General features: G+C 33.6%; 2 protein-coding genes and 1 long non-coding RNA gene across 6 annotated transcripts in view; 2 read left to right on the top strand and 1 right to left on the bottom strand.

Annotated features, from left to right (window-relative positions):
• Positions 1 to 14,508, top strand: part of LOC108362398 (microtubule-associated protein tau) — a 35,534-nt gene extending 21,026 nt beyond the window's left edge. The window contains exons 7-9 of the mRNA XM_017615337.1: positions 167 to 173; positions 4,742 to 4,747; positions 14,172 to 14,508. Coding sequence (XP_017470826.1) covers positions 167 to 173; positions 4,742 to 4,747; positions 14,172 to 14,203 — 45 coding nt within the window. The 3' untranslated portion in view covers positions 14,204 to 14,508. The remainder of the gene's footprint in view (positions 1 to 166; positions 174 to 4,741; positions 4,748 to 14,171) is intronic.
• The window catches only part of LOC108362397 (box A-binding factor-like), a 47,363-nt gene continuing 21,282 nt past the window's right edge, over positions 1,774 to 27,854 (bottom strand). The window contains exons 2-8 of one of the 4 annotated variants that reach the window (XM_017615335.1): positions 19,989 to 20,412; positions 18,782 to 19,004; positions 9,161 to 9,333; positions 7,782 to 7,946; positions 3,753 to 3,849; positions 3,436 to 3,470; positions 1,774 to 2,559 (exon numbers count right to left, since the gene is read on the bottom strand). In XM_017615335.1, the coding sequence (XP_017470824.1) occupies positions 2,131 to 2,559; positions 3,436 to 3,470; positions 3,753 to 3,849; positions 7,782 to 7,946; positions 9,161 to 9,333; positions 18,782 to 19,004; positions 19,989 to 20,412 (1,546 nt within the window). In that variant the 3' untranslated portion in view covers positions 1,774 to 2,130. Of the gene's footprint in view, positions 3,471 to 3,752; positions 3,850 to 7,781; positions 7,947 to 8,185; positions 8,299 to 9,160; positions 9,334 to 18,781; positions 19,005 to 19,988; positions 20,413 to 27,854 lie in introns of all 4 variants that reach the window. The other 3 variants (XM_017615332.1, XM_017615333.1, XM_017615336.1) reach the window with 3 other exon arrangements.
• Positions 7,877 to 9,262, top strand: LOC108362400 (uncharacterized). Its single transcript, XR_001847461.1, has 3 exons — positions 7,877 to 7,961; positions 8,715 to 8,928; positions 9,172 to 9,262. It is a non-coding gene; the product is annotated as an uncharacterized LOC108362400 (long non-coding RNA).

The raw sequence follows: 27,854 nt of genomic DNA, 5'->3' as shown, positions 1-27,854 counted from the left end.
AAAAATTATAAGCAACAAAAGGCTACTTGCGCGGTTGGTCGTGCTGATGCAGTGAAGTGATGAGTGAAGAGGCAAAGGAATTTCCGGAAAGAGTAGGGTAGGAAGCTCCGCTTCTATTGGAAAAGATACATATACAATATTTCTTGTGCATATAACTCCGGCTACGCCATCCACAGTGTTTTTGCGCAGAACCAACATCAAAAGTTTATTAAAAAAAAAACTGCATAATTTATTAATTGACTAGTGCTCGGAAATTTAAAATCTTTATTTTAAATTAAAGTTGAATTCTTTCAATACACTTGTTATGTTGTTATGTTAAAGTTTTTAAACTCGGGTCACGCGTTTGGACACAAAAACCCAACATCATTGTACAAAAAACTTAACCATACCGTATTTCTTAAACTTCCATAAAGTTTATTAATGAGGAAAACAGCTTTTCCTGCAAATCATGTAAAGCCTAAAAACCGTGAAGCATCGGGAACGCAACTTCTATTCATAAAACTCACACATGTACATACACCTTCCAAGTCCGAGGGATCCGACGAATCTCGCAATTCCCTCCTTGCTTTAGCCAACTCTACTAATTTATTAGCTTCCGCATCATCTTCCTCATCACTAAACCATGTTTCAACTGTGTCCATTTTTTTAATTTTATAATAAAAGCAATTATTTTAAAAATGATGTAAATAAAACACTCAAGAAACAAATGTAAACAAACAAACAGCTGTTTACAATTCTGTCAACTATTCACAATAGTACAAATTTTTATCGACCAAGTTACACAATAGCAAAATAAAAGATGATCGACTCGATCGACAAATTTCTATTCTACTGCCAGTCGACACTCGCAATAGGGGCCTTAAAGATGATCGACTCGATCGACAAATTTCTATTCTACTGCCAGTCGACACTCGCAATAGGGACCTTTGTTTCTGAACTATATTTAGCGTGGTTGCCACGTGTTTAAACAATAAAATTCAACTTAATTCATCAGTTAATTAAAATGTGTATCGCAATGTTAGAGGAAGATTATTGAAGAATATCCTAGCGCGAAACTACTTTTGAAGAGGGATACCACCTGTTTAAAAAGTCGAATTTGATTAGGGTGAAAGGGTGTTAAAAAAACTTGAGTTTGAACTTTCACATTTTAGTTTTACCAAATATTTAAACACTATTTATTTTTGTATATCTTTATTGAAGTATTTGTATATGTAAATTCTGTAATTGAAGTATTGTACAAAGTATTGATAACATTAAATGAGATTTTTATAGATTTATTAACAAACTACCTAGTTGAAAGAAAATTATTTAAATATACATACAAACATACATAAATATCAGAAACGGCACAACTCTGGACGAATGATATTTAGCAAAATTTTAATTTAAAAAAAATTTCAATTAATCCCAAATTTCCGATAATTTTTACCAATAAAGAGTTGTAAATTTTAATGAAATAAATCTCAGTTGAAAGATTTTAAAATCTTTGCATTTTTCATAAAATTAAATTTACATAAACTAAAAAAAACTTACAAATAATTCATGTGTAATTTAAATATTTTATTATTATGCACTTCGCCGCTTTACAATTTGAAAATATTTTTTCAGGATGTGTACATGCCTACAAAATTTTATTTGAATGCTTATCTATACTATTTAATTCATTATAAATAAACTCTTAATCAGAAACAACTCTTAGGAGCTTATATTTTTTTTTGTTGTAGTTTTCGTATATATACTATTTTTTTTCTATATTCGTATACTAATTGTGTCTTTTTTTTTTGAGATTCAATGCATACAATCAACTGGCTTATGCTTATAAAAAGTACGAATTTTTTTTATACATTATTGCCTATCGAGGTCTTTGGAGAATTGAGATTCCTTAAAAGTAAATCTAAAATATTCGCAAATAACTTAAAAAATATTGCTTATCCTTAAAATATCGTATAACAATTGAAAAAAAACAACACTCAAAAATGTTATGTAAAAGAAATCCGCTCTTTGGTTTCTCGCTGATTCCGTTTTGCTAGCACCGCCCACTGCCCGCACATTTCTTCATTCATCCTTCACTTATGTATGTACACAATTACTCCTACATATTTATATACACCACCAGCTCCTCCCCACCACTCACTCCGTTTTCACCACCGTCTCGCGCTCATACTTCCGTTCGAATTCGTGCAATTCGAATAGACTTTGTTGGTGTTGTTGTTGCAGTTCATGCTGGTGTTGCAAATGCAATGCAATCGCTTGCGCATGCGCATGTTGTTGTTGCTGCTGTTGCTGTTGCAGCTCAAACATCACCTCATCCTCCTCCAGTGATGGACTGCGGCTAAGTGCCACATCTTGTTGCAACAATGCATGATGATGATGATGCTGGTGGTGGTGGTGGTGGTGTTGTTGTTGTTGTTGTTGATGCTGCTGCTGAAGCTGTTCAATTTTAATGGCTTCCTCATGCAGTGGCACCAATTCGCCGAAGCTGGAATGCGCTGGCGATACTGAACCAGCTGGACTATGCGCCTGTTGCTGCAGGTACTGTTGTTGTTGTTGTTGTTGTTGCTGTTGCTGTTGGTGGTGGTAATGCAACGAATTGCACATATTAGATAAATGCGTCTGCAGTTGGCCATGTTGAAACTGATGTTGGTGTGTTAATTGCTGAAAGATCTGTTGTTGTTGCTGTGGCGATAGATGGTGTCGCAGTTGCTGCTGCTGTTGCTGCTGGAGTTGTTGCTGTTGTTGGAGCTGTTGCGACGTCGTCGTCGGTGTGGTTGGTGTGCTCGGCGTTGATGGCATTGAGACTGATGCCGAGGGGGATGAGTGTGGTGGCATCAGATGCATAAGTTGCTGGGCCAATAATTGTTGTTGTTGCTGTTGCTGTTGCTGATGGCGCGGTGAGGATGATGCGTGTTGTTGTTGCTGCTGCTGCTGCTGCTGCTGCTGTGTCTGCATTTGCTGTTGGTGAGCCTGCAGCTGCTTCTGCATAAGCTTTAAAGTTTCATTGTTATTGGTGATATGATTGTTGTTATTGTTGTTGTTGCTATTATTATTGTTATTATTGACATATGCAACAGTGTTATTATTATTGTTATTGTTATTCAAATGCCCATTGTGAGTCGGTGATGTGGATGAGAACATTATTGGTGAGTGGATGTGTGTCATTGGTGGTGACATTTTCTGGTTGTATGATTGCTGCAGTTGTTGTTGTTGTTCTTGTTGTCGCAGTTTTTGCTCCTGCATGGCGGCCACTTCTTCCAACTGTTGTTGCTGCTGTGGCGTTAGCGGTGATGCGGGCAACAGTCCCAACAGCGGTGACTTCGTGTCCGTCGGCGAGGCGCTGCCGTCATTTGTTGTTGGTGACATTAGGGTTGTTTGCGCCAGCGCAGTGTTGTTGCTTTGTGGCTCTTGTTTCAATTGCAGCAATTGTGTGCTTGCCAATTGTTGTTGCAAATTAGTTGTTAAATGTTTTAGTTCTGATGATGATGTGTTGTTATTGTTATTGTTTTTGTGTTTAGTTTTAATTTTAAGTTGCAGTTAGTTGTTTGTGTTGATGAATATTACCACCGAAAGGAACACACAGATATAGTGAGAGAGCGAGTGTTAGAGCGATGAACGATGGACCATGAAGCGCGCGTGTGAAAGAGAAAGGAAAAAGCAAAGGAGACAAAACAATACAATTAATTTCGCATGCTTCAGGCAAATAAAATTATAAAACTAAAAAAAAAACTTGTAAAACCAATACATCGCACACTTACCATTATTTGCGTCAGCGGCGGGGTTGGAGTTCGCATTTTGTTTGCTGCTTTTGCTAGATTTTTCGCCTTTAGTACCCTTTGCTTTTCGCTTGCGTGTCTGAAAAAGAGGCGAAATTATGTTTTTGTTGTAATATTTAAATATATATATTTTTTTCTTATCAGTAAAAACTATGTATGTATGTATACATATGTAGTATGTAGATTAGACTGGGTCGCGAAAAAAATTTTTATCAGCCAAAATAAAGTTTGAAAATTTTGTAGGCACAAATCTACAAATCTTCACCAACGAACTAACTTTCAAATAAGGGAGTAGTTACAAAAAATTGTATACGTATTCCATTAGTTTTCCCTTCTGATACAGTTTCGGGCAGGCTGGCAAAGCATTTTTATATACCCGAGCGCACATAAATGATCAGAATGAAAAAAGAAATCGATTAAGCGATGACTGTCTGTCCGTCCGCCCGTCCGTCTGTGCACACCATAACTCGAGTAAAAATAGATATATATCTTAACGAAACTTGGTACGTGTACTTATTTTCAGTCTAGGATGGATGGTATTGAAAATGGGCCAAATCGGACAATAACCACGCCTACCACCTAAATATATAACGGTAGTTTTCAGAAATACGAAAACTGCGACATTTTAGTAACTACTGGAGATTATTCACTCAAAATTGCTATTTACAATAATTTTAAGACGAAAAATCAGAACATAATACATTTTTGAAAATGGTCGTAGCCACGCCCACTTATGATTACATGCGTATATCTTGGGAACCGCTCCACCCATTTCTTCCAAACTTAGCACAGTTATTGGACTTGACAAAGCATACCAAACGGCTGAAAAAGTTTTTAAAATCGGACAATAACCACGCCACAGAAGTCACATGAGAGGGAGTCGCCCTGTCTGAAACCCCGTTTTGTGGCGAACGGCTCGGATAAGTCTTTCCCATTTCTGACGGAGCTGGTGGTATTGCTCGACGTCATTTTGACGACTTGAGTCGTTAGTCCTGATCAAATAGATATCTTACAGTGAGAAAAATGTTCTTCAGATTTCTGGGCGACGAATCAGTCGAAGACCTGATCAGTTTAGGCACAGTTTCATTGAATCAGTAGTTATTTTTCGGTACAACATGATAAACATAAGTCTGGTTAAATCAAAAAAATTTCTTAAGTTAGGAAGGCGTGTATGAATGTATAAAACTTCAACTCAAACTTTGAGATAAAGATAAAACTTGACACTTTAGAGTAAAATTTAAACAAAAATTATAATTCAGAGAGTAAATGCACGAAAAAAAAATCAAATTCACTCCTCTGCTGATACTTGTGGCTACATGTTTAATATGCCTTGTGGGCACTGCTAAATATTGGGTCATATGTATGTATAAAAAGTCTCAGCGGATTTTTGGGTAAATAATAAAAAAAAGTTGTCTTTATTGAAACTCAATTTTAATCACGTATCTAGATTTTGGCCATAATTGTTTAAGACCTTTTTCCATTTTTCGGGTAGCTTCATAATCTCTTCGGTGTAAATAGAACTTCTTTGATTTATCGGCAAAAAACTTGGACAAGTGAATTTCAGCGGCACTTCGATCGGCCAAATGGAAGTCAGGTGTTGCACGGTGGAATCCAACAGTTATTTTCGAGTCATCAAAGATGAGTGTGGCTTAGCATTGTCGTGATGGAACTGATGAGTTAGAATTCGTTTGTGGATGGTCATCGATCTTTGATCATGATCGCTTGCGTTGCTTGTTTTCAACCCATTTTCGCCATGATGATTTGCTTCAAAAATGGCTCGATTTAATGTCGTTTGAGCAGCGTTTCACTGAGGAGCAATCAAATTTCTTTGCGTTATTTCATGTGGCACCCAAACATTGCGCTTTTTTTGATTCTATACTGTCATGTGCTTGCTGGTTGCTGCTAAATGTCTCCGCTATATCCTGGCAGCTTGCATGCCGTTCTTGCTCCACTATTTCCATTATTTTATCGACTTTTCCAGTGACTGGCCGACCAGAGGGAGGTGCTTCTTCGACATCAAAGAAACTTAAGAACCTGTAGGTTTTAGATTCTTAAGTTACGGCCTTACGGAAATTGAGAGCGGTGAGAGAATCATTCTTGCCAGATTTTCGTTTTTGCATTTCTCAAAAATAAATGAACGCAAACATATTTTTTTGCATGCATTTTTTTGATACGGCCTTTAGGCGGCAAACTGTAAAACAGTTGAAAAAGAAAACACAAAAACAAAATACTTCCGCTTCTGGCTTAAGTCGAACTGAGCTTTTAACTCACAGCATTCTTACCGTGCAATTCAGAAATTGTCGGCATGTTTTTGCAGCGCTTTCACCTTTTTTATAGCAAAAGCCATCACATACAGTGGCGGAAAAATTAATAGGGACGCAACATTTTAATAAGTTGTGGCCGTTTTTTATTTATTATTATTTTTTTTATAATATTGTAGCTCATTATCAAAAACCGTTTAAGTTGAAATTTCAAACTTTGTACACAAATTAGAAAATTCTGAGATTGTGGTGATCTCCGAAATAGTTGCTATAACTTCTACTGCTTAGACTTTGCTGCTTTTTCAATTTTTCCTAATAAACAATCGTGGTACAAAGCTCAATAAAAATATTAAAAGTATTGAAATATGTATCACAATAGGGTTGTCAGCCAAAATAAATTTAAAAACGTTTCAGTTGGAAAATATGTATTTGTAAGAGGGTTGCCACGTGGTTTGAAAAGTCTAATTTAATCCATGTATGCAGAGTATTTAGAAATCCTTATTTTGAACAATTTAAAATATTTTTAAGGTGTTTGGAGAGGGTTGCCAAATGTTTAAAAAGTTAAATTGATTTCCATATTTCAAATATCAATCGAAATGGTTTTAAAAATGCTTCATTTCAAAACTGCCTGTGAGAGGGTTTCCACTTGTTTAAAAAATCTATTTCAACTTGAGGTTTAGGAAAGTTGTAGTCTTAAAATATTTTGAAGAGGGTTGCCAACTGGTTTTGAAAAGGCGTGATTCTTAAATGAAATACAGAAGAGTTGCCACCTTATAAAAAGTCAAATCCTACTTGATTTACAAAAAAAAAATGAGTTTCTGCGCGATGACCTTCAATTTGCCTAATTTCATACTAAAGCTGTCAGAAATGGCCTTAAAAATATTTTACTATTAGTTTTTTCCCATATATGTAATACTTCTATATTGGTAGTAAGCTAACATCTCAATGTGTAAGCATTCCGAAATCAAAACGAGACAGTCTAGTACTGTTTTTGTCAATGTATTGTGTACTTGAGTGCCGTTTTTGTAAATGTGTCGTGTACATGTTTATTTATAAACGTATGTGTTCCCTTTCTTTCGTACGTGTTTATTGATATATCTGTACTGTAGTGTTTTCGGACGGTACTAGCTCTTACTGCCAATATAGGAGTATTACATATATGGTTTTTCCTTAAAAATTGTGGGCGTGACAAATGCAGGTAAAATTTTCCACTTGGGTCAGCGAAATTCATTTAAAGTTCGATTCTTCTAGCTCCTATAACAAGTGGAACTATCATCAATCAAGCTCCGTATGTGTTTTTGCCATTACATTAACATTAAATAAACGTGAATAAACTTGCCAAAACTTCTTAATATAGAGCGTCCCTATTTATTTGCCAACCACTATATAATGTATGTATGTATGTATGTTTCTTTATTTTCAAGTCAATATAACTTTTTGCAAAATTTTGCCTGAAATGTCACCTTTCAAACGCGCGTCAGCTTGACGCAAATGGATTAGTGTTGCCAGATGTATGGGCATCAACAGCACATAGTGACAAAAATCCAGCAGAGACTTTTCTTATGCCCATATATTTGAAAATTGTTTGTGATAAATTAAGCCTTAAGACTTACCTGCTTAAATAGTACTTTGTTTATTCAAATTAAGAAATTTAAATTAAAAATAAGTTGGCGGTTACTAAATTTCGCTAATGTTCTTTTCCTTTCATATTTTTATACTAAACAGATTACAAAGTCAGTTGTCAACCTACCTGTATGGTGTCCTTCTTCATGGTTAATGGACGTTTCACGCTATGCAATTTGAAGTAAAGTCCGCAGGCATTGCAGACGGGCTCACCGCTGGGATTTCGACGCCACAGCGAAGTGTGTGTTGTAAGGCAATTTGAGCAGGACAAACCGACACGACGGGAGGCACTCTAAATTGTAAAAAAGTAATTAGTATATAGACTCATAGTATTTATTACAAAAAAAAAAACTAATAGATTTTCATTGCAAATATTAAACATTAGCAAAATAATTTAAACACAAAAAAACGGTTAAATGTATCTTTAATTTTAACTTTAAATTTCATTGAAATGTCTAATTTAAAAATGTTTGTAGGTATATCTGCATGTATGTATGTATGTAAAAGTATGTATTGTTTTGTGTCACCTACCATACGGCGCGAACTTGAACGACTAACATGCTCCTCGGCAGACGCTGTTGCCGTCCGACTCGGCACACTAAACGGATAGCTCTTATAGAAATCCCCGCTTGACTCAGCGGCCACTGCAATAATTATGAATTATTTATGAGAAATGTTTTTTAAGCAATCAAGAAAAAAAAATAGTTTTGCTTATTTTTATTTACAAATTTTATTTTTTTTATAAAAGTTTCGGTTTTTCGCTTTGCGACGAAAACTACGTTGTGCATCAATGTTAATAAAACTAGAAAAAGAATTAAATTCAATTAACCAATAATCCAAATTAAATACGACGAATAGTGCGTGGAAAGGCAAACCTAAATTAGTAATTAATTTTCAAGTATTTACTTAAGTAAAGCGTGCATTTTTTTCTTTTAACGTTCATAAAAAATAAAATAGTTAAGTGCGTAATTACAAATTATGATTTGAACAACATTTTTATTTCCTTGTTTTTTTTTTTTCTTTTCTTTTCATTTAATCGAAACGGATTTCATCAACAAAGGAAGCGAGAACGTTCACGCAACTACAACTACATATGTATATGTGTGTATGTATGCATGTATGTACAACGGCAAACGATGGTGATGGCGAATGGCGGCACAGGCAAAAGCGAAGGCGGATTTCTATAAGATTTCTTTTTTTAATAATAAATATTTTATTTTTTTTTACAAGAAGTTTAAGCTGCTTGCAAGTGCGGAAAGTAAGCATGTATGTAAGTAAGTATTTGTATTAGATTTTAAATTTGTTGCACAATTTCAGTTTTTTGTGTACTGTTTAAGTGTTTCTTTTTTTACTTTTTGCAATTTTATCAGTTTCTTTTTCGCATTGCTTATGTTTTGCTTGTTTAATATGTGTAATGAATAAGGAAAAGTGTAAAATATGTGAATTAAATTCACTTTAATTTTGGTTTTTTATATTAATTGAAATTTTTTTTTATATTTATTTTACCAATCTTCTAGGCTGTTTTATTAAGGGACGATTCATGCCGTTCGTTTTATTATAAAGACCGCACGCATTGCACAAATAATGTCCGGTATTATCACGGCGCCACAATGGAGTTGAAACCGCACCACAATTGACACATTCTCGCCCATCGGTGATAAAATCGGCATCGTAAAATGCTTCAATAAAGTCATATGTAAATTTAAAATATTTAAAAATTAGTTGCATGCCATTTATATTTATATAATGTTTTATAGCATTTTCAAATATGTATTTATGTATGTATATTCTGTACGTATACATACGTATGTATGTATTAATGTATGTTTTTATGTGTAAAATGCTTGTTGAGATAAAATAATACGTAGTTCTTTTATAAAGAAAAGTTTTTCTAATAAATTTCACAAAAGTAAAAGTGAAATAAAATCAATTTAATTATAAATAAATTAAGATAATGTTTTTGTTTAAGTAAATATTTGCTTATATTTAAAAAAAAATTAAATTCATAACGAATGAATTTTAGATGTTACAAATACTTTTCCAGTATCCCTAAATGCACAATTTCGATTTTCAAATTCAATTGAAATTGTAACTGTTTACACTAACGATTATCAAAACAATTGGGGAGCAAAAAACGATTCCAAATTTTTCGGTGATATTTGGCAGACTGCAGTTTGTTGAAAAATGGTCAAGCTGAGACTAAAAAATAAAATCTTGTGGATTTTGGAGCGTTTAAAATTATAATTTTTAAATTTCTTCGCTAAAAATTTTTAGGAGCTACGGACCTCTTGCATTCCTAACAGATAGCGCGAAAAAAAAATTTGAAAATTTTCCAGTCAAATTTTGAAAGTGGTCTACGGGGAAAAAAAGGTTGGGAACCTCTGCTTTACACGATTGATCACGCTACCGCTTATGATTTTGCTTAATCCTCTTAACCTGTTTTGCAGGTTACAAAAAAACAAGCCAAGCTTCTTTCTATAAAAGCTGTTTCTTTTGGTTTTTAACCAGTTTTCTATTTGATTAAAAAAGAAAATTTTCTTATCAGTTCTAAATTCTTCTTGCTTAAAAATCATCCACACTAAGCAAATTTTAAAGTTGCATTCTTGAAACTAAAACCACATTTTCTCAATTTTGCCCAGTTTTACCTGAAATTTAAAATTGCGTAATTTCGATCTCGTGGAAACACACTGTTACTCCAAATTGTAAATTTAAAAAAAGTTGTTTTAAAATATTTGTTGCCAAATATGTATATCTTATTGTAATTATGAATATTTACTCAGAAAACTTACTTAAAAAGTGCTCCGGAAATGTTAGGCGTAAAAAGTATGTCATTAATTAGTGTTAAACTTAAAATTGTAATACTGTGTTAATAGTAATATTGTAAAAAAATCATCTCCTAAAATAGGTTCTATAAGAAAGTAAATAGTATATTGCAAAATTTTTTAATGGTTTATTACATTTCAATACCAGAGTACAAATGCATGTTTTTATTGGGTTGGGGCATTTTCAAATGGAAACGGCCAAGTTATCTTTATGAATCATGGAATTTCCTTTAAAATGGCATTCAATCGTTAGTGCATATTTTGCAGTAAAGTGTAAAAGTAGAAGTAAAAGTGTATGGTTTTACATATTTATTGTGCATTTCTTACAATATATATTCATAAGGTTTTGGACATTTCTGATTTACAACCGTTTAAATTTAGTGCGAAATCCCTTGGGAAAAATTGCCTATGTATAATTTTTTCACAAATATTAATTTGAATATCTTTTCGAATAGCCAAGAGGTCATTAACGCACTCTCTTCCACCCTTTTAGATCTCACCTAGTGGAGGACTGTAGTAGAGAGCTGTCCTATATCTCTGGTCAATACGAAATTATCTACCTTAATATGGGCCACGAAACATAAGAACATTTAGGGAAACGAGGCAGCGGATGAACTAGCAAGGTGGAACCGTACAGTATAAAACAGGATTAACCGGCAGTTCTGGGTGTTCCACTACGACCCACTTAAAATCAAAGCCCCCTTAGAAATGAGCAAAGAAGATACCTACAAACTTACTGCGGTGTGTACAGGGTACGGGCCCGTTGGGGTACGTGCCGAAAGGATTGGATTGCACTTCAACAGGTTCTGCCACAGTTGCGATAACACTGGCTCAAAAGAGACAGTCGAACGCTTCCTGTGCTATCGTCCAGCCCTCGCAAGGATTTGGCTTAAGACACTCGGCAAGCCATTCCTACAGAATGTTTTAGAGTGCAGCTGCCTCTCCCTGTATGGCGTACAGAAATTCGTTACCAGGGTGACACTCCCCTTAAACCAACCAAACAAGATTGTAATTGGATAATACAAAAAGTTTTGTGGTTTACTTGCGCAAAAGTGAAGGTCAACTACTATCGTTTGTTTATAAATTGTAAGTTGTACTATAAGAATACATAGTGGATTGCAAAATGAATTTATAAAACATTTAATGATTTAATAATATACATAGCTGTGGCTGATTTGTTAGAAGTACATACTACTACTTCGTAGGACCTGGTTAGAACCGGGTCCGAGCAACATCTAAATTAAAAAAAGTTTTTTCTAACGGCGGTCGTTCCTCGACGGGCAAAGGCAAACCTTCGAGTGTATTTATGGTATGAAAAAGCTTCTAATAACAAAACGAAAATTTTAATTTTTTACCTTTCGAACTTGCTTTGTTTTCTCAGTAAAAATATATAAAAAATATGGCGTTAAGGGAGTATTAAAATCCGAAATAGTGTACTTGGAAATTTTGACAATGCTAGCTCATTTATGAATTGAGCAAATTTATACAAAACCCTCAGATCAGAAAGATCAAAATCCCCAAAAGCCTACGTTAAGAGCGTTGAAAGAGTATTTCCGCTTTGAACAGCGAAAAGTCATACAAAACAATAAAATTTTAAATGTCAACATCCCAAAATGTCTACGTGATGAGCACTTATAGAGTATGTCCTCCTTGAATACAAAGAGGAAAGGCTCAAACCGAAAATATTCGAGTCTAAGAGATCAATGTGAAGAATGTTGAATAGAGTAGGTATTTCTCCTATTTATTTTCCTCATAGAAAACACTCAAATCAGTAATATTCAAGTCTAAAAAGGTGACGTGAAGAGCATTGATTAGAGATTTCCTTCTTCATTACACAGGTCTGCGAATTTGACTTTATCTTCCCTCCTTTCAAAAATTATAATTTTTTTTTTTATATCTAGGATTGTCACATTAAAATACTGCCTTGTTTTTTTTTTAGCAAATCGAGAGTTCTTTTTATTAATGACATGCATATTTTAGAATTTTTAAAAATTTAAATGAAAAAGCCCAAAATTATTAATTAAATCTAAATTTTTACTTAAAAAACAACAGTATTAATAACAATACCCCTAACCACAAAGTAAATCAGAAATCATCGCAGGCTGGTGTTATCTGTTAAAGTCTGGAATGGTATGGATAAAGGATATCCATGATCTTTTTAAAGTGGAATCAAACTTCAAAAAGAAGAAGAGAAATTAATCTACACAGATATCAAAAACAAAGCATTTGTTTATTTAGCGAAATACGAAATGGTCATACCATTCATGATATTTATTAAGACAAACCCTACTTCGAAAAGACAATACGCAATTTCTCTAAAACCTTAAAGTTTTAGAAGTGTATCCATAAGTTAGCTTGATGAAGATTCTGAATCATGAAAATTTACAGAGGTCNAATTATTAATTAAATCTAAATTTTTACTTAAAAAACAACAGTATTAATAAGAATACCCCTAACCACAAAGTAAATCAGAAATCATCGCAGGCTGGTGTTATCTATTAAAGTCTGGAATGGTATGGATAAAGGATATCCATGATCTTTTTAAAGTGGAATCAAACTTCAAAAAGAAGAAGAGAGAAATTAATCTACACAGATATCAACAAAGCATTTGTTTATTTAGCGAAATACGAAATGGTCATACCATTCATGATATTTATTAAGACAAACCCTACTTCGAAAAGACAATACACAATTTCTTTAAAACCTTAAAGTTTTAGAAGTGTATCCATAAGATAGCTTGATGAAGATTCTGAATCATGAAAATTTACAGAGGTGTAAAAGTTTAAATTTGTAGAGGATTTGCACTTATCACGAAATAGGAGAGAAAACAGTATAAAAGAAGAGGCTTATAAAAATATTTCTATATGTAGAGCGTGAAAAGGGCCTTTTAGTATAGATTCCCTTAATTCATAGTTTTATAAAACCCTTATAAGAGCACAGTCTACGAGTATAGCCTTATGAAACCTGTTGACGTTCCCACTTAAAAAATATACATATAACGGTAAGAATACCTCATATATATATGAAAGAATATACACGGGTGACGCCTCTAGCCATTGTGGGTCTCACCTTTAAATTATCGCAGANGAGGCTTATAAAAATATTTCTATATGTAGAGCGTGAAAAGGGCCTTTTAGAATAGATTCCCTTAAATCATAGTTTTATAAAACCCTTATAAGAGCACAGTCTACGAGTATAGCCTTATGAAACCTGTTGCCGTTCCCACCTAAAAAATATACATATAACGGTAAGAATACCTCATATATATATGAAAGAATATACACGGGCGACGCCTCTAGCCATTGTGGGTCTTACCTTTAAATTATCGCAGATTTTTTTTTCATTGTCGTTGCACGATCTTCTCGATGTTCATCACGAAAAGTTCAATTAAATTAATCGATGCACTGTTGTAGTCTTATTAATTCACGTGAAAAGTTGTAAACAATAATCCAACGATAATCTTCTTTATAAATATGTACATATTCATTTCTTTGCCTGCTTTAAACTTTGAAATAACTGTAAACAACACAAAGGGCGCTCGTTCTGTAAAACTTTCCATTACATACATGCATATATGTAGGTATAGCTAGATAAAAATATTGCCTTATTTTTTAATTAGTTTACAGGTTCGACAATCAGAAAAAATGAATGCCGCGGTACCTGCCTGAGGTAAATCCCATGAAAGATAAGCTAACCTTCAACAAATGACGGATCAGTAATCAATTAGCCAATCCCTACATCAATGTGTTCCACAAATAACTAATTTTTGTTAGACAATAAGGGTTAGTTTTTCAGTACGCGATTAAATCTGGCTGTGATTTGAACTTAGTTTAAATTCACAAGCTAACTGAGCGATTAAACTAAGATTAGCCAATCAAATGTCAGCCAACTGTTAAATACGAACTCTGTTTAGATGGTATATATTTGAAGTGACTAGCTTTAGACATTAAAGAAGTTAAATGCATTTATGGAAATGTTTTGTTTTAACTTTATATATCTTACAGAATGTTTTGGTAGAGCTATGCCGATTTTTATAAGCTTTTATTTAACTTGGTCATCCCTAAACTAACTCCCGACAAGTTAGAGACTTGAAATTTTCAGCATAGTTCCAATCCAAACCAATAAAGCTGCCGGCGATAGTTTAGCAAAGCTATTTGTAGCAAATTTTAGATATCAACCTAGTCTAGATGTCGCCCCGCCAGAAGAAGTTAAATATTGCGCCTAAATATATGCCATTCACATATGCTACAGCGGAAATGGACGACAAGCCATTTCTTTAAATGAAATTAACTGGTGCTATATGTACATACATATGTATCTCAATTCAAAACGTAAGCAAACATTTTGCTTGCATAGTCTTCTGTTCTCTTTCATTGCAAGTTGAATTATTTTAATATCTATTGCAAAATTTTGTACATAAAATAAAATAACACCTTTTAATATACAACGCTTTTATAAATGGACTAAAAATTAGAAAATAAAGTGCGAAATCTCTTGGCAAAAATTACCTTGTCGGCGAATTCAGCGTGCATGCATAATTGGTTAGGTATGTATGCAAATATTTAAATGCCGGTTTGCTATTCGCGCGACAAGCTTTTTTAAAAACGAAGTAAATTAGTACAAATTGTTAGTAATTTTCATTCGAGCTTTAATAACTCCTTTCACTAAATGGCTTTTAGTAACTTTAACGAGACCTTGACTTATTTTATTTTATTCATTTTAGTGCAGTTTTGACAAAATTTTCTTGCTAAAAAATCTTTTGTTACCCTACTTTATTTTATTCCTTTGATTGTACATGTTAAATAAAAGCTTGTTTTTAAAAAATATTTTTTTTACAATATTTTATTTTCTTTTAAGTATACATAACTCTCTTGAAAAGGAAAAAAAAGACTTTTACTGGAGTAAACTTCAAAGATTTTCAACAATTTCTATTCAAACTCAAAGCTAGACACACCACAAGTGGATTTTCTCTTTCCGCGGAGAACACTTCTGTTATTCGGACCGTACGGATGGCGGCGTTATTCTGCTGGAAAGTTGAATTATCTTTAATCCAATTGCACGAAAACTCAATGAACTGAACGCTGAGGGAATGCATATGTATATGTAAATATCGTTACCTTAATGTAGATAGCACGGACCGAGAATGCGTTCAAGTTTTGGCTTACTTCTTCACGAGAACAAAATGTAATGTCAACAAGATTTCCCACAAAAGAGCCGAACCGGTACAAAAGTATTGAGAGCGATTTGAACGGGAATAAAATTCGAAGAAAACTCTCAGGAACGTTCTCAAGCACAACAGAATGAGAACGAAGCTTTCGAGAACGTTTCCAATGAGAACAAAATTAGAACGGAAGTATCGAGTATGTTGGCAAGGAAGATCAAATAAGAGCAAGAGCCGGAAGAACGTTCTGCTAGAGAACAAAACGAGAACAAAAGTTTTTAGAACTTAACGTTAAGAATGAGAGGGGCGTCTGCGTGTCGGGATGAAAAATTGTTTTGGTGAAAACACCGATTGTTAGTTCTAAGCCAGAGGAAAGCTTTCAACTTTCAGATCGTTTATATTTAATCATTAGGGTGAGCTGTCCATTTATGATACAATTTCTCACTTTTATTTGCATACTTATCTGTGAGTTATTTTTTGNGACACTACACCGCGCGGCAAAATATTCTTTGCATGTATTCTTATGGAGCATACCGCACTACGCTGCAGTGGAGCTACGCGACGCGACGCTGCGCGGCAAAGTTGACCAACTAGGCAAAAATGTCGCGCCGCGTGGTGTCGCGCAGTTCCGGTGCCGCATAGTGCGGTAAACCTAGCGGAACGACATAACATTTCGTACTACATTTTTAAGTTGAAGTAATTCGATTTCCAATTGTGAGTGAATATTCACATGCATTTTATTCAAGAAGAAAATTGTATGTAAAGAAACGTAATATTTGAGAAGAATTCGCCAAGGAAAATAAAAATAAAAGGCATTAACATTACATCAGCGTCACTGGCATCCATCTTGTTTGAAAGTTTTGACACAAATAAATTAAAAAATTTGCAGCGAAGTGTCGCGCCGCTGCGGTTTCAGTGCGATATACCAAAAAGTGTCGCGTAGTGCCGCTGCAGTGTCGCGTCGCTTAGTGCGGTCTTACCTTAATTTTAATATTCAAGCATTTCAAACTAATGGTAAGGTATTCTTCGAGAGAAATTTCTTACACTTTTGTTACCATTTTGTTATTTGCTAAAATTTTCCGGAGACTTTCGTTCCCAATTTGTTCTTTTAAAAATGTTCCCGAAAGTACTGTTCGCATTTTGTTCTCTTTGGGAACGTTGCACAGGGTTTTATCCTTCAGGTTTTGTTCACATTCCGGGTTTGGTTTTAAAGCATTCTTGGGGACAGAACTACGAGAATGACATTTAGTTTCGATCATACCTTTAATTCTCGGTCCCTAACAGAAAGGCCTTAACTCACTTTCTTTCGAAAATCAGCGTGGCGCTAAGGTTGGTAGATTATTCAATTACGACTTAATCGAATTTTAAAGCAACTACTACTTAAAAAAATTGTTTTCTTTGTTTATTAGAAATCAAAGCAGTGAAGGAATCGCCACTTAAGCACTTTAGCTTTTATAAAGTTTTATAAATAGTCTGTAAAGAAACAAAAATGTTATATAGGGCCTTTCTATTAGGTAACGATATCGAGGCCTTATATTCAATATTACCTATATAAAGTTTTTACAAAAATGAGATTTCTTTATAAAAATCGACCTTAGACTTAACTGTGATCGATGATGTTAATGTTGACCTTGTATATCGCTTTTCAGCAGAATTAACTATTGACTTTCAAAATCAAAAATTGTAACCAGTGATGACAGTTAAGTCTGAGATAGGTTCTAATATCAGAAAGTAGTTTTTGTATAAACTGCAGATATGTAGTTCTCAGAGGTAAGTAGATTTTAAACTTTTTCCAAGTCTTTACGCTGCCTACAATATACGTAAGTGATCCGCAGCCTTGTCGAATGTCCAATAGTTACGGTGAGCATCTCAACCAACTATATTAAAGTTCCTTCGATCACTGGAAATAGCGTTTTTGAAATCTTTCTGCCTATAAAATTTTAACTTTTTCATAGAGTTCAACAATTTTATTGAGCTTGAGGCCGTTTCTAATGAAAAAAAAAAATGTTGTGGATAAACAAAAATAATTTATTCGTGGTAAAAGTTGCAGCTGCAGTTTTTTTTGATATACGACAGGACAAAGACATAGGATGTGTTTTAGGGGCCCCCTTGTTCCCGTCCTCATGCATTTCCCGCAAACTTCGCTGACAGTGTCTCACTTTTCATTTGAAAGTACCTAAATTGAAAACATTCAGCCCGCCTCCTGAACAATTCTGTTTATTTCTTAAATATGATATGTGAATTAGTCCTGTTAGAAGGCACTTATGAAAAACTTGAGTATGTTTTAATGAAATACCCCTCCGTTTGGTATAAATCAATGAAAAAATATGCTCTATGTAATTCAGGCTATAAACGATATGGGATAAAGTATCTCTTGTACTTAAAAGTTGAAAATGCTACTAGAAGACAGTTCACCAGGCCTACAACAAGTTTTTTTTTATGGATCGAAAACGAACAAAACAAACAGTTTAATTTCAAGATGCCAAGGAGCAAGAGTATCTTACTAGGAGCGTATGAGGTTACATTGTTGCAATGCCTGCACAACAACATACCCCACGCCGCCACTGGGAAAACAAATCACTTCATGTTAAAAAAGCTACCTATAGTCCCACAGATTTCGACCATTCTCCTCTCCGGATTTTGTTTTTAAGCCATAAAGAATAAACACTTTAAATGCTTAATAATTTGAATTTTTTTAAATGCCACTTTATAAATCTTTTTAAAGCTACGTAATTTTTTATGAATTAGTAGGTATACAATTGTATACAATTTATGAAAAATTCCGGTCCTAAATTTTCATATTTTTATACCCGTCCATATCGGACAAAAATGAGAGAGTAGGGGAAAAATGAGAATATAACCAAGTTTTTTGGCAACACATTTAAATTCAGTTTTAAAAAAATGCTATATACATATATATATGTACATAATTAAACTAAAGAATCGAAATAAAAGCTACTGTTATTAATTGCATTAAAATACATTACTTAAGGAAATCATAAACTATTTTGTTAGACAAGACAATTAAAATCGTTAGTTCGCTAAACCAAAACTTATTTACTTATTAAGCCCCCAGATAAAGCTATCCGACCTGTTACATTTTCTTTTAATTTCTATTTTCGTTGTTTTCAACTAAGCACTTACTTGCTGTCAACGATGCCGACGCACTCAAATGGGCCGCAGCTGCGGCGGCCAAATTAGCTGAGGCAGAGCCCTCCACACCAACGCCAACTACCCCAATACCGGGGCCCGTACGTCCATTGCAGCTGCGTATAACATTCGTATTGCCAACCAGGCCGGCAGCACTCGTTACGACCGATGTGGGCGCGTAGCTAATTGCCTCATAATGACCGGGCCATGTGTCGTTCTGCGGCGAGGAAAACACAAATTAACAAAAAAACTTTAATATTTTTCGAATAAACAGTTACGAAAATACATATACCAGGAATAAAATAAAAAATGGTGTGCAACGGCTAGAATTTAGTTGTACATACGTATCTACACACATATGTATGTATGTACTATACTTATACAGTGACGAAAATAAGTATTCGCTTGTTGATTTTTTAATGTTCACAATGTCTTTCAAGTTAAACAAAAAATGTTTTAACTACTTTGATTTAAAAAAAAAATTGTATGCTTCAGCAAAAACCGTAAAAATCTATTTTAAAATTTTTTACAAAATTCAAAAAAAAAAAATTCATCAAACAACGAACTTTTTAATCTCAATTTAAAACTTTTGGGTATGCAGCTTTACGGCCCATAGAATTCATATACAATAAATCATATTAATCAAAGTTTCACCCTTGATACAATATTTAGAAAATTTTAAACATTTTTATAAAATTATCGTAGTTTTAATCTGAATTTTTTTATAAAATTTTTGGGTGTGCCGTTTTGTAGCCCATGAAGTACAAATTTTATTTTTATTTTTGCTGCCATAAATTGCTTATCGAGTTTTTAAAAATCACTTTAGATATGATAAATGAAAAATACCGGCGGAAAAAATATTACATAATAACGCTAATAACACTAAGAAGCTGCTTCAAATAGGCACTTTGTTATACTAAAATGGGGGCTACAAACCTCCATATTTATAAGTTTTCTAAAAATTCAGATTTAAAACTACGAAATTTTGATGAAAATTTTAAAAATTTTTATAAACTTTGAAACTTTGTTTTTTATAAGATTTTGGTTAAGAAACAAATTTTACTTGAAACACACAAAGTTATGAATATTAAAAAAAATATATTGAACACTTGTTTGAGTCACTGTGTATACGAATATAAAGTAAAAAATATTTACAAAGTTAAAAGCTCGTCACAACACATGTACGCGTATGTATACTCACTGTGCGATAATTTGCCAACGATGTGTAACGATCGGCGCCACTGCCAACCGTTGTTACGCCGCCGCCGTTCAAATTCGCCACACCAGCTGTGCCGCCCGCACCACCACCATAACTGGTAATACGTTGAAATGCTGGCAACGGCCCACTATTACCATCGCCAGCCGCACCACCATTGCTACTGGTGTTGCTCTTCGGTGAGCCATAGTCATCGTTACAGATGGAATTTGAACCGGAACCGGTGGCAAGCGATGCATTGGCCGCTGCTACGACTGAATTTGTTGAGTGTGCGCCAGGCGTGGAGGCCGCCGAATGCGCTGCTGGGTGATGGGACGGTGAAACGGATGAGACGGCGGTGAGTGCTGCTGTACTGCTGGGTTGCATGCCATTGGTGACCGGTGTCAGCAGCGAACCGGGATAGACTGAACTGCAATGCGTCAATATGCCGGAGATATAGAATGATAATCGGGCGGTGCAGATGCGGACATATTTATCAAGATGATCGTCAATGTATGTACATATTTAGATGAACGACAAAGGTTGGGTTGATAGAAGAAAACATTGCAAAGAAAGAAACAAAGAAATCACTTCATTATTAATGGTTTCAAATGCAAATCTATAAAGTCGTACATACATATTTATGTGTGTTAGTCTGTATGTATATAGGTAAGTATTCAAATATTTAATTGCTTGTGGTTCTGAAATACTTATACATATGCATGTACACGTGTTTTCTTTATTAGTTGACTAAGTCTTTATAAAATTTATATTTAATTCTTTATCTCTGCAAAGAAAGTCATAAATTAAAGGTCAGCTAATAAATAAAATCAAAGTTGAGAATCAAACGTTCGTAGGTCTTAAACACGCATACATATATGCACATATTTTCGAGCCTAAAAATATGTACATGGGCATATTGCGAATTCAATGTTAACCATATATTTTCTAGAATAGGAAAAAATCAATAATTTAATTAAGTTCCTTATCGCCTCAAACCAGTGACTTTCGAAAAATAGAATATTTGTTGTACATAGTATGTACATACGNATGTTAACCATATATTTTCTAGAATAGGAAAAAATCAATAATTTAATTAAGTTCTTTATCGCCTCAAACCAGTGACTTTCGAAAAATATAATATTTGTTGTACATAGTATGTACATACGTACTATGTATGTGTATATGTATATATAGTACAATATATCGCTTTAAGTAGTAACATAACTTAACGAATATTTACCTATACCAGGAGCTCTTGAAATACATATTATTGTAGTTTGGAAAAAACATTTTAATTTTTTCCCGTATCGTTTCGCTTAGTTTTTCAAAACAAAAAAAATAATAATAATCACTTCGACAATTTTCAAAGCATAATCTCTCAAATATTGTTAAAATTGTTACCTTTTTATAAAAATTAACAAAAGAAAATGTTAGAAAAAATTATTTTTGTTTTTATGGTCAATACGTAAATAATAAACAGCCTGAAATTCAATTAATTTTTTTAAGTTAATTTATTTTTAATTTTTCATCTAATTTAGTTTTAATTAATTATATTATTTTTATTTTTTCTTATTTTTTTTTACTGCTNTTTAATTTTTCATCTAATTTAGTTTTAATTAATTATATTATTTTTATTTTACTGCCTTTTTTCTATTTTGTTTTATATTATTTTATTTTATTTTATTTTATTTTATTTTATTTTATTTTATTTTATTTTATTTTATTTTATTTTATTTTATTTTATTTTATTTTATTTAACAATTTTTATTTTTTTTGTTTTATTTCATTCAGTTTATTAAAACGAAGACACCTCCTGGAGAGACAAGCGAACAATGAAAAACAGTTTACACAAAAGAATGCGACACTGGGCGCACGCAAAAAATCAGAGATTCCCATAGAAAAATGCGATGCGATAGGCAATCGCCACATCGCTTTTCGCTCAATTTTCTCCATTGGCCTGAGATATTATGACTGATTGTATGAGAAAGAAAACATAACAAATTTGTTTCGTAATTTGCAAATCTATTCCCAAAGGTATTTGCACAAACATCAATACTCTTCCTGACCTACTCCAGTCAACATCGTTATACTACATAAGTACATCCATACATATGTACGTGCAAATGAACAATAAGTGAATACCCGGACGGAAAAAAGTAAATTTCTAAAACAACATACATATGTACATTAGGGTGCATCAGTCTCCATACAAAAAAATAAAAATAATAAATTGCTACTCTTTTTCCATCCGAGTTATAAAATTTATTTTATTTTAAGGCTCGCGCCAAACTATTTGGGAAAAATTTTAAGATTTACGTCTGCTTGATCTATTTGAAATTATGTACCTCCAAAAACCGAGTTTTGTTATAAATAAAATAAGTTTTAAAAAATATTTTTACTTAAAAATCACCTTATGATAGAAGAGTTCACGCCTAAATTGTCTCGATAAAGATTTGTTTAAATTGTATCAACAGAATCAAAATAGTCAAATTTTGGACACATTTTCGGAAATATTTTGGAGGAAGTCTTAAAATATGTTAATTTTATAATTTCAGTGGAAAAGACGCAACTTGTTTTTTTTTTGGTGATCTACTCTAATGTAGGCCAACTAGCTTTAAATTATTTTAAAAAGGCACAGTGCGGGACAATTTTGATTCGATATTCTCTTTTGTCGGTTTTTAGTCGTTAACTTCGTTACAAGCTAATCGAAAATAAATGCGATTATTTGCTCTTGTAAGAATCTTTTCTAAACTACGAACTTTTAAATTAATTTAATTTCCTGCAGGGTATGTATTTGTGAATTTCGCCAAAATGCAGCTCACTAAAAATGTTTATAACAACCAAGATTTCCTTCATTCAATGCACTTTCGCAAATCCAGCAACTGCAATATGAAACTGAATTGGGTATGCGACCACCCAAGAACAAACATAGTAAGACATTGATGAATAAAAACAACAGCAATGCATGAGTTGCCACGAGGCACCATTGAACGAAGTTGGACGCTCTTCTCATCATGCTGTATATAAGAAGTGTTGCAAATATTCGAGCTTCTACACCACTAAAGAGAACAGACCGTAAAGGTCTCTAGATGCGCAATGCAACGCAACTTAATTAAAGCATGTCAACGCGCCTAAAACCAATGGCAACTTCAGTACGAGTCCGACTCTGAGCGGTAACTTCACAATTTTGTAAACAAAACAAATGAGTGCGAATATGATTGAAAAAACGCAAATTTTGCTAAATTTTTTATTGATGACGACAACAACATTTGCAACACAATTTATACAATTCTTTTTTTATATGTACATATGAGTAATACAATGCCGGGATTATGAACAACTCTTTTGTCTGGAGGAAGATCTACAAAACCTATGATATTCATATATATGTACAAATAAAACACACAGCACAACCATTCAAGATTCATCAGCAGCCAAGTTAGCAAGTAGCTCAATGAATATTTTTTGTTTTATTGATGTATGTACACTAGGGTGCATCACCAAACGAACTTGCGATTTATCCACCGGAACAAACATTTTTTTTTTATGTTTTAAGAATTCCGCCAAAAATATTTCGAAAAAGTATTGAGACTTATTTGAGCTAGACGGATTTGAAAATACATACCTCCAAAAATATCTTTATTTTGATTCCGTTGATAAAATTTTTAAATATTTTTATGCAGACCTTTTAAGCTTAATCGCTATCTGAGGAGACTTTTTAGAAAAAATACTTTTAAACACTAATTGTATTGTTAAAAAAAATTGATTCTTGGAGGTATTTCCAAATGAGTCCAGCTCAAGTAAATCTTAATATTTTGTCGAAATATTTTGAAGGAAAGCTTAAAATATAATAGATTTTAAATTTCCGATGGAAAAAAGTACCTAATGTACTATGTATGTTGATGTGGCATGTGTACTCGCATTGAGTTAAGTGTAAAACACTGGTAGTCAAATTCAATATTTTCCTATAGGTATGTAAAATTAATAAAAAAAAATAAATAAAGAAACAACAAACGAGCAAAGCGGTAGTAAATAAACAGAGGCTGAAGCTATTCGTTCATGATTCTTAGAACTTGCTGATCACATTTTTAAGAGAATAGCCGCAAGAAGTGTGCGTGGTTTCAATGGCGCGATGGCGCTTTGTACAAACATTCAATGTTACTCTGTTATTTAACTCGAAAGTATTACTTGACATATTAAGAAGTTTTTTAGCTTCGTTTTCTTAGTAGCTGAACAAAGAACCCGTACAGTATTTTCAGGGGGTAGATAAATAATACATAGAACTTCCGTAAGCATGCCTTACTCTATGCATGCTCAAGTCAGAAGCAAAATTATATACAAATTATTATATAAAGTCATTTGTACACTCGGCAGGACTACGAACTTGGCAGGCTTCATGTCGGGTAAACAATCATCGTGGCACTAGAAAGCATCATAAACAACATAAGGACAGCAAAACGGCTCTCTTTTATACATGCTAGAAGCTCACAATGTCAAACCCTGCTAGGTTAGGTTAGGTTAATGTGGCAGTCGGTTCAAATTGCCAACTCACTAAGACCTTTTTGAAGGTCCATTGTGGTACCACTGCAGAACACGGGATCCTCGGTGACTAATCTTCAGAGAACTATTTCGAAGCTGTTATAAAGCGTAGTTTTGGCTTTATTCCTACGCATGATAGTTCCGTAAGAGAGCTAAAAAAAAGGGCCTACCTAAAAAGCCTGTTCTCCTCCTGGCCAGAGCTGGGCAGTTACAGAAGAAGTGCTCTACAGTTTCTTCCTCTTCCTTATCCCTGCAACTTCTACAATATTCGTGGGAGAATATTTCTAGTCTCGAAGAGTGTATGCCAAATAGCCAATGACCGGTAACACAAGCCATGATCCTTGCGATATCCTCCCTTCAGAGGCTGAGCAGCTCTTTCGTCTTTTTCTTATCTATTTGTGGCCATAGTAGCCTGGTTGTTCTACAAGTGCCCTGCCTAGCCATGACCTGTTGGCCTCTTGCATCATGCTATTTCGAAGTTCTAATTTGGAGGTTGCCTCTGTGCCTCTGTTTTCACATAGGGGGAGATTGGTACCTTTAATGGCTAGCTCATCGGCTCAGCAATTTCCTTCAATATCTCTGTGTCCCGGAACCCATATGAGGCTGACCTTAAACACAGCGCTAATATCGTTTAGAGATGCGAGACATTCCTGCGCAACCTTCGACCTCAGCATTACCATGTTCATTGATTTAATGGCCGCCTGGCTGTCCGAGAAAATATTAATCGTAGTCTTCGTTACGGCATGTGTACTAAGGTACACAGCCACCTCTTTTATGGCTAAAACTTCTGCCTGATAGACACTGCAGTGGTCCGGAATTCGGACGGATAGTTCTAGTCCTAGTTCCTTGCAGAAAACTCAATAGCCAACCCTATTGTCTAGCTTGGATCCGCCCGTTTAAAAATTCCTCAACTTCGCTAAAAAAATTTAACTTTGCAGAGGAAAAACTAAATTATTACACATAAGTAAAATGTTTGCGAATTAAAATATTTAATGCAACTCTGTGCGTAATTAATGTTTTCCGTAATGTATACATATGTCATTTGTAACTTAGCTTAAGTTTCCCTACCTGTATTTTGTGTTTAGTATCCGTTGTACCACTATTTGAAAAAAATGTATTTGGATTACCAAAATTTTCGCAAAACAAAGCTTTGATAGATTAAAAATAAGTTTTTTAGTCACTTTTTGAGCGATTTTTTTTTTGGATTTATATAGATTGAGAGTATGTATGTATGTATTGAAACTTTTATAAAATTTAGCTGCAATTATCTGCAACTCTTTCAAAAAATTAACTTTATGTAGTGTCATATGCGGTGTGAAATATAGTGAATTTTTCGAAGCCTGGCTAGCGTTGAAAAGTAGCGATCGCTGTGAAACAATGTCAGACTTGCTAAATGTTGTTTTGCATAAATTTTCAACTCCACTTGATGTCAACAAAGTGAAATATAAATTAAATAACATTTAAGGACAGCTTGGGCGGAAATGGGTGGCTTGCAATCGAGACCGGTTACAAGCTAAAGTAGACCTCAGGTGCAATATAAAGGCTCTTGTGAGAAAAGTAAGCGACGAAAAGTTGAGCAGCTTATTAAAACGACTTCACAAAGTCAAATAGTAATAAAAAGAAGAGATGTCAATGAATTTGCGTGTGTTATGAAGTTTAACACTATATTTCATCAAAATAAGACCATATTTAACATTTGGAGCCAGATTTTTTGTAGCTGGTGGGGTTTCCTGTGGACCAGTCTCCACACATGCAAACCAAATTTAATCAAAATCGGATAAATTTTAATAGAGTGGGAGGCGTGGCTGAAAGAAGTCCAATCCCGGCCATATTTCAAATTTTTTCTTTCCTAAGTGAAAGTAGACCATATACAAAATTACTATTCTTGTCCGCTGCATATATGGGGACGTTACACTGTGCGTCGTGACTTGTCAAACAAGTAAATATCGGTGCGGCACCNCGGGGAACCAGACAGAAAATTAAATAAAGAAGAATACTCCAGTGGAAAGAACAATGGGACAGAAAGACATGTGGCGGGTGGAAAACAGAATAATTGATGGTGTCAATAGTTGCATAACGCAGATTTTATCCGGTCACGGAAACTAATAAAAATGGCGAGAATTAAGATCCTGAATGCGCACCTACTTATAACGCGACTTCAGCTCAGACAACGCGACAAAGTCGGATTCTTCACATGTCCGCGATGGCAGCAAGCGCGATGAATTGTGGAAAACTGAATAGGCTTTATACACGCATATAACATTACAGAATAAATACAGGTCAAGAAAGATAATGAGAAAACAATAAGCAGTTAGGTGTTTAGAAAAAGTACTCGGAACGAAAAAATGCAACGTGGACACAGAAGCACTGTAGGAAAACTAACTAGTCGATAAGAAATATGGAACGCCATACTAGAGCAATGTAATAGTGGTCACAGAGTGGGTGAAGGTTGCTCGTAGAGGGGCAGGGGAGGGTGGAGTGTTTTGGTCTATATACATATACACCACTACTATGGCGACAGCTTTAACGTTGCATTCGGCATTTTACAACCAGTAGGTTTTAAATGCTAAAATGTTTTAAATCGCTAAAAATTGTATTTTTTTTATTCTAGTTTTATTTTATTCTATTTTTAGTTATATAATTTTTGTGTTTAATTTTAATCTGTTTCACATTATTTTTTGTTTAAAATTTGTTATTTATTATATATAATTAATCCCTTTAGTTTTTCTTTTTACTTAATTTATACATTTTTTAATTTATGTTTTTTAAATATTTTAGTTTTGAGTTATTTGTTTTAATTTGTTTCACGTTATTTATTTTTTATTTTTATGTATTATACTTTTAAGTTCCCTTATTTTTGGTTTTTATTTAATGTTGAAATATTTTTAATCTTTGTTTTTCAATATTGTATTTTATTTAACGTATGACCGGTTGCGCCCATCAATTTAAGTTTATCAGCATGTTAAAATTTAAAATGACACAATTTTGTTCGGAAAATTCGTCAGTTAAAGTTTAAGTCTGACAAATTTTCAGATTGATTGGTGAATTTGGTGATAAGTTTTTTATTTAATTTGATGTATTGTATTTAATAGTTTTGTTTACTTCTACATAGTTTTCCTAATTTATTTAATTTTGCTTTGTTTCATTTTATTTTGGTTGTAATTTTATTTTATTTTCTTTTTAGTAATTTCATTTTGTTTTAAAATGTTTGTCGATAGAACGAAAACTGAAAAAAAAATTTAGTTTTATTAAATTGCTAGGCCTCGAGCATGTCAAAACTCTTTCTTATTTCAAAGGACAGTAACCGAAAACAAAATATTTACTTTTTTG

This window comes from Rhagoletis zephyria, unplaced genomic scaffold (assembly GCF_001687245.7).
Source record: "Rhagoletis zephyria isolate East Lansing unplaced genomic scaffold, Rhagoletis_zephyria_1.1 Rzeph_scaffold_01002, whole genome shotgun sequence".
In the NCBI taxonomy this organism is placed as follows: domain Eukaryota; kingdom Metazoa; phylum Arthropoda; class Insecta; order Diptera; family Tephritidae; genus Rhagoletis; species Rhagoletis zephyria.
Note: the sequence above shows the minus strand (reverse complement) of the source record. Positions and strands in the feature narration are given on the sequence as shown.